The sequence below is a fragment of the Orycteropus afer genome, unplaced genomic scaffold (assembly GCF_000298275.1).
Source record: "Orycteropus afer afer isolate SDZICR_OR568_19922 unplaced genomic scaffold, OryAfe1.0 scaffold00227, whole genome shotgun sequence".
Lineage (NCBI taxonomy): Eukaryota > Metazoa > Chordata > Mammalia > Tubulidentata > Orycteropodidae > Orycteropus > Orycteropus afer.
The window spans coordinates 2,026,177-2,033,751 of NW_006921814.1; the positions used below are offsets into that span (position 1 = coordinate 2,026,177).

A 7,575-nucleotide genomic window follows, 5' to 3' on the forward strand; every position below is an offset into this window, starting at 1 on the left:
GGTTTTTTCTGTGTTTTCTTTGGTCTATCTCTCAATCCTTTAAAGATACCTAAAGATAATTCTTTTGAATTCCTTATCAGAGAGTTCCAGTGCTGCTTCTTCCTCAGGGATGTGTTCTGGATCTGTATCCTGCTCCCTTGTTTCTACCACTTTATCTTGCTTCTTTGTGTGGACTGTGATGGTCTGTTTTCTCCGAGGCATTGTGGTATTGTATTAAGATCTCTGTTGTTTGTGAAGAGCAGCCACTGGTGATTCAGGCTCTTCTTGGTAGTTTGTTATTATTGGCCCATTGGTGGAGAAGGAGGTGTTTGCTCTTGCTCAGTAAGTGAAGTTGCAGGAGATGTGGGAGTACTTGTATCTTATGGGAACTGTTGCTGTCTCCCACTCAGGCAAAAATTACAATTGAATAACCATAGGAAAAACTAAAAGCACATGGACAAAAACTACACCCTGAAATCACACAGGAGCTGTAGCCCAAAAAAGAAGAAGTGGATAAAAGAAGAGGAAAACAGGTAAATATGCAATATCTGGGGATAGGTTACTAAGAGGAAAAAAGGTAGAGAAGGAAAATAATGAAGAAAGAAAACAAAATAATAAAGAGGGAAAAAAAAAAAAGCGAAAACTAAAAAACACCAAGAAGGAACGGGGTTAACCATGAGAGAGAAAAAAAAAAAAAAAAAGAAGAAGAAGAAGGTGTAAACTAGGACCTTTTCAGTCATATAGTGCTGGTTCGGAAAGTTCTTGGTGTTACTGGAAAGCAGAACCTCTTCTTAAGCCCCTGGAATCTGGTAGAGCATTAGCACTTTAGGTTGTCTCTAGCTGCTGGTTACGTGTTGATTTGTTTTGTCTTGGTTTTATGGTTTAATATTTTGAAAAGGTGAAGCTGGTGTGTTTTATTTTATTATTGATTCAGGTGTGTTGGGTCACTCTGCTGTTTTCTTTGTGATGATGGAATCACTGTATGTAGTGTGAATATGTGTTTCTTTTTTTCATAAAGAGGGTTTAGAGTTTGAAGTGGGAGGTTTTATTGTAATTGGCTAAATATGGTTTCTTCTATTGAATGAGTGAAGTTATTGGCAGAGAAGGTGGGAACAGAAGAAGGAAAGCTTGGTGTTGCTATGCTCAGTTTCTAGGGCTTTGAGGAGGCTATTATTGATGACGTATTTATTTGCAAGATGATGGCTCAACCTCAAGAAAGATTCCTATTGTTAGAGCATCGCAAATTTCCGCCAGTTTCAAGCACACTCGAAGACCCCGCCTCCGCAGCCCCACAGCACCAAAGAATGGCTCCAAGGCAAAATTCACAGGACTGCACTCAGCTGCAGTTTCTTCGCTCTCCATGCCCCATCTGCCTGTGGTGCTGACGCAATCCAGCCAGACCACTAATGGCCGGCTCTGGAGTTTGTGATACCACCCACCTGTGGCACCAAAGAACACGCAATTTCAGCTGTGTTGGAGTTGGGGGAGTACCTGCTAATGACCTGTGGTCCCGATATCTGTGGCAAAGAAAAGCATGGTATCTCCAAGTCTGACCCAAGCCCGCTCTGTGATTCGCTGGTAGGAGAGGGAGCTAGCCTTATTGGCGCAACAAGTGAGTTCTCCGCCTGAATCTCAACAGTGGTACCCGTGCCTGCCTGCACCCAGACAACCCAAATTACCAACAAAATCAGCTGCTGGAGGCAGGTCTCTGCTGTTGCCTGCTGGAATATTGTAGTGGTCACTGGTATGCTGCTGTAAGTTGTCTTCCTTTCTTTGCTCGGGAATCTCAGGTGGCTGCCCTCGCCTGGCAGACAGTGACTGCCCCAGGAAAGTTTCCAATGGCCTCTTTCAGATGCCCATCCATCCTCCACCAGTAGCTTTTTCCTAAATAATCTCCCTGTGCCTTTCCTCTAATTCTGCTCGTCTGTGTTTGGTGCACTCTGATTCAGTGAGCTGTTAGAGCACCAAAGTTCCTAATTCAAACTGTTGTACCTAGTTTTCAAAGTCCTTACTTGTCAGAGGAAAAAAGTGTGCTGCTCACTGGCAAGACTCCATTTTGAATCCTTAAAAATAATTTCTGGCCCCCTACCCCAGAGTTCCTGATTCAATAGGTATTGAGAGGACTCCCAGCATTTGCCTAGTAAGTTTCTAAGAAATTTCCAGGTGATGATGGTATTGATGCCCCAGGGACCATGTTTTGAAAATGATTGCTGTAATGCAGTCTTTCAAAAGTCAGATACTGAGAGTTGCTCATCATAATCATCTTCATTGCCTAATAATATAGAACCTATGCTGGGGCATGAGTCAGCATCTCAGGAGCATTGTGCTTCCCAGGTGGTTCAGATGCCCTCTCTCATTGGACAACCAGTGAGAAGGGAGTTCAGCTGATATTATTAGGTGGGAAACATACAGATCAAATAGGCCCACATACATTTCCAACTTTATACCCATTTTTTGGCCCTTACCAAAAACCATACCAAACCCACTGCCACTGAGTCAATTCTGGGTTCATAACAACACCATAGGACAGAACAAAACTGTCCACAGGGTTTCCAAGTCTGTAAATTTTTACAGAAACAGACTATCACATCTCTCTCCCACAGAGTGGCTGTTAGGTTTGAACCTTCGCTCTTCTGATTATCAGCTGAATGCTTTAACCACTGCACCACTAGAACTTTATACATAGTCAAAAACAAAAACAAAATTCAATTTACATTGAGTTGTTTCCAACTCATGGCAATCCCAACTCATGAGAGACCTAATTCATGGCAACTCTATGTATGTAAGGTAAAACTGTGCTCAGTAGGGTTTTTAGTGACTGATTTTTTTGGAATATCATTAGGCCTTTCTTCCAAGAAGTTTCTGGGTAAACCTGAACCTTCAACCTTCAGGTTAGCAGTCAAATGTTTTAAACATTTGCATCACTCAGTAATGTCTTTATATATAGTATTTGAATGAATTAATAACAATGAATGAATGCAATGAGTTAGTTGCTACTGTTTGTTCCCCAAACCCTTTCTGTCTCCTTCTGTAGAAGATATCATTTGTATTTTAACTACTCAGTTACTTGACTGCCTCCATTCCATACAGATCTATTTCTTCCCAGTTATCTCCAATGCCAAAACCAATATCTGGTACATAATAGGTATAACATCAGAGTTTATTGGATTAAATATAAAATGAAGAGTATATCTCTTTGAGCAAGCCTGAAAGGGAAGTGTCATGAATTGTATATAGACTGAAATGGTGGCCAAAGTGGGTCAACATGGTGGATTCAGGTTTCACATGAAGATTGAGACCATAACTAGAAAAGCCACAGCCAGGTCTGAAGGAGTAAGGCAGTGTCAAGATAAAGCATCTGGAACATAAGGTTATACCAAATGACTAGTGCATGCTTGCACTGCAGGCATGATAAGCTACATTTCAAAAGTGAAGAGAATAAATGGAGGAAGGAAAGTGAGTTATCTAGATTTGACGAGGCTAGTGTGTGCTAAGGATTTATTGGGTTTTCAAACCAAAAAAGTAAACCAAATTCACTGCTATTGAGTCGATCCTGACTCATAGTGACCTGCTTTGGGTTTCTGAGGTGGTAACTCTTTACGGAAGTAGATTGCCCAGTCTTCCTTCTGCAGAGTGGCTGGTGGGTTTGAACCACCAACCTTCTGGTTAGCAGTCAAAATGCCTTAAGCACTATGCCACCAGAGCTCCAATATTAAAGGACATGGGATGGAACAGGACATGCCAAAGGACAAGTCAGATATTTCCTATATCCCAATTAACCTTTGCAAGCAAAGTAATTTGTTATGCTAGCTCCAGTTACTTTTTAACCTTTCCTGGCCAGGAGAAAAAGCAAGACTTTACTGGGGCTGTCTGCTCATATGCCAGAAAAGTCCAAAGTAGAAAGAGATCATGGTGTGGAGAGTAGTTGCTGATAACTGTGGTTCAAATAAAAAACAAAAACCAACCTTGCTGCCGTCGAGTCGGATTCGACTCATAGCTACCCCTCCTTGGGTTTCCAAGGTGGTATCACTATGAAAATAGATTGCCTGACCTAGCTTCCAAGGAGAGGCTGGTGTGCTTGAACTTCCAGCCTTCTGTTAGCATTCAAATACTTTAGGCACTACACCACTAGAGCTCTTTGTACATCTCACTGCCGTGGAGTTGATTTCGACTCACAGTGACCCCTCCTTGGGTTTCTGAGGCAGTATCACTACGGAAGTAGGATTGCCCAACCTTCCTTCCGAGGAGTGGCTGGTGGGTTTGAACCACCAGCCGTCTGGATAGCAGGCAAGTGTCTTAGCCACTATGCTACCAGAGCTCCCTGCCCAACCTTAGTCTAGTTTAATTTCTTGTTCCATACTTCACAGATTGCCTCCTTGAATTTGGACCTCTTGTAAATGGGACCTCTGGTGATGTCCGTAAGGCATTTGACTGCTAACCAGCCACTCCTCAGAAGGAAGGTTGGGCAGTCTAATCCTTAGAGATACCGCCTTGGAAACCTAAGGAAGGGTTGCTATGAGTCTCAATCAACTCGATGGCAATGAGTTTGGTTTTGGTTTTAGTTTTTGCATTCAAAATTTACCTGAAATTTAATTCTTCTGTCTAAACAAACTAGATTTTTAATCTATGAAAATAAACAAAACAAAATTATTTGCTGTTGAGTTGATTCTGATTCATGGTAGCTCCTTTTGTGTGTCAAAGTAGAACTGTGCTCTATAGGATTTTTAATGGATGGTGTTTTAGAATTAGATTGCCAAGCCTTTCACCTGATGTGTGTCTGTGTAGGCTTAAACCTCCAACCTTTCAGTTAGAGTGCACTGGTTGTAACACCCAGGGATTCTTCCTAATTGTAGGTCACTTTATTCTTGGGGGCTAATAATAAACAACAAAAATGCAATACACTGCTGTGGAATCGGATCAGACTCATAGCGACCACTCCTTGGGTTTCCAAGGTGGTATCACTATGGAAGTAGATTGCTCAACCTTCCTTCCAGGGAGTGGCTGGGGGGTTTGAACTGCCAGCCATCTGGTTAGCAGTCAAATGCCTTAGGCACTACACCACCAAAGTTCACATTGTTGTTGTTGCTGTTATGTACCTTTATATTGAATTGATGCCACCATTGAGGAACGTAATATGGGCTGATGCCTGTTGTGTGCATTCTGCTCTCAGATCTATCTAAGCTGTCTGGTGCTCGAGATCCTTGAACTGGATTCATGGGGTTTTCCCATCCATGTCATATGTTCCCTACTATATTCTCCTCATTGACATCAGTGACGAAGCATAGATCTCTTCCCAAGAACATATAGGAGCAAATTGGACTTTATTTCTATTTTGAATTTTTATTTAGAATAAGAGTGTCAGAAACTTCCAAGGAAAATGGTGTTAGGCCTATCCCAGAGGTTCAAAGTCCATGCAGGTTTAACTCTTTTTTCAGATTATATGGCAATTAGATTTCTAGAAAAGTCGGTGTACATTAAAATCTTGCAAAAACACTTCAGTTTTGATCCAGGGCTCAAAACATTATAGTTAGGTTTTTCACTAATTAAAGCTTGGCAGAAGTTCTAAAGTGGTGAGGTGTGTGGAGAATCATTAAATGCAGTAAGAATGTCCCACTCATTGCAAGACAACCAGCATTCTTTGACAAGCTAACTAAATACAAGCCGTATCTCCTTTCATTGTGGCATTCCCAAACACACCCACAAATCTGCCAAATGCCCTTGAGAGGTAATGACCACTCTGATGATAACCATTGGTCTAGAGTATTCAATTTTCAATTGTGGGATTAGAAAGGGGTCAACAGAGTATCGGTGCTGAAAACCTGAAAAAGTCATCAAGAAAAGGGAATGATTATTGGGTAGGCATTCAACATGTGCTAGATCCCTTCTAGCTATTTATATGTACTATGTTCATATACATGCATACATACATATTTATATATACTATGTTACTTATATGTACTGTTATTCATAGTATTTAATGTCACATATATAACAAATGCAATATGTATGATGTCTGTATAAAAATAATTATAACTGATGGATTTTTAAATTATATATGTATCTGTACATCAATCATGATTTAAATTTAAAAGACAGAATCTTCAGTTGCTAAATATGATTAATAGATATATATATCTTACAGATAAACAAAAGATGTAGCAATTGAGATATTTAAACTGGTAAGATTTTAGAGAATAAGGAGGTGGCATTTTAATGTTAATTTGAACTAAAATGTTTCAATACATAATTCAGGACTCTAAATCGGAGGATTTTTGGCGTTAATGAGAACAAATGAAATCAAGTCTGTTTAATTAGATAATTAAAATAATTAGCACTATACTTTGTTTCTCAGGTGTTTTTTTTATTTGTTTTATTTTTCTAAGAAAGGGTTGTGATACACTCCTTTGTTCTTCTTCATGTGTCTATTTTAATGTATGATCAGGGCTCACCTATATCTTTTTTTACCTGAATCTTTCATATTCTCTGGGACTAATATATGTTCAATGGATCTGTGCTCCATAAATGACTGGTTTTAATGAAATGCTTCAGAAAAGATTATGTAATTTTTATCTAAAGTTGTTCTAATATGAAAAGTTCCAAAATTAAAAAAAAAATCCTTTGCATTTTCTTCTGAGTTCTTTTACTCTGAAGCATCTTATATGGACAAATAAATAATTTTCTGATGTGAAATATATATAGTGATAGTAGTTGAATAAATATTAGTAATCATTGTAGGAACAGGCTTCTCCACATCTCATTAACATTCTGGTTGTTCACTTGTCTCATGTTTTTGTTGTTCTTCTTTTGACAGGGATTTGATAAACAAGTGGATGTGTCATATATTGCCAAACATTACAACATGAGCAAAAGCAAAGTTGACAACCAGTTCTACAGTGTGGAAGTGGGAGACTCAACCTTCACAGTTCTCAAGCGCTACCAGAATCTAAAGCCTATTGGCTCTGGGGCTCAGGGAATAGTTTGGTAAGTGGAATGGATTTTACCTCATATTTTTAAATGGAACATGTGATGTGTCTTTTACTTGCTGTGTTTACTAGTCACAAACACACACACAAACAAATAAATAGCATAAATTGAGAGGTAAGAAATACATTCATCGAAGAAACAAAATTGTGAACATTATCTGTAATGTATTATTTTGCTAGCAATATATGCAAATTGCCCTGTGACAAGGTTTCCTAGGTCCACAAAAAAATCTATTACACAATCACAAAGCAGCCAAGAGGATAAGAGGCTTTCTAGATGTTGCTAAGGGACTTAGAAATTTTTATTTGTGTGTATACACAGGAAGAAAAAAAGGGATAGGCATTAAGATAACCAACAAAACCCCTACACCCAAAAGAGGTGTAACTGATATCTTGAATGTTCTTGTGCCTTTTAAAAGTTAATGTTAACATTGTTACCTATTTAGAAAAAGTGGTATTTTAAAAATAAGTTTTCTGATTATTTCCAAAATGGGAAGATTCTGGGCTCCTTGAACAACTCTTTTTTTTTTTTTTTTCTTTTTTTATTAGGATTTGGGTGAAGATTTACAGAGTAAATTCACTTTTCATACAGCAGTTCACATATACTTTGTCT

The 7,575-nt window shown here is 39.0% G+C and overlaps 1 protein-coding gene across 1 annotated transcript in view; it reads left to right on the top strand.

The window, feature by feature from the left end:
* The window catches only part of MAPK10 (mitogen-activated protein kinase 10), a 230,968-nt gene that overhangs the window by 33,113 nt on the left and 190,280 nt on the right, over nucleotides 1-7,575 (top strand). The window contains exon 2 of the mRNA XM_007948822.2: nucleotides 6,791-6,960. Within this exon, the coding sequence (XP_007947013.1) occupies nucleotides 6,791-6,960 (170 nt within the window). The remainder of the gene's footprint in view (nucleotides 1-6,790; nucleotides 6,961-7,575) is intronic.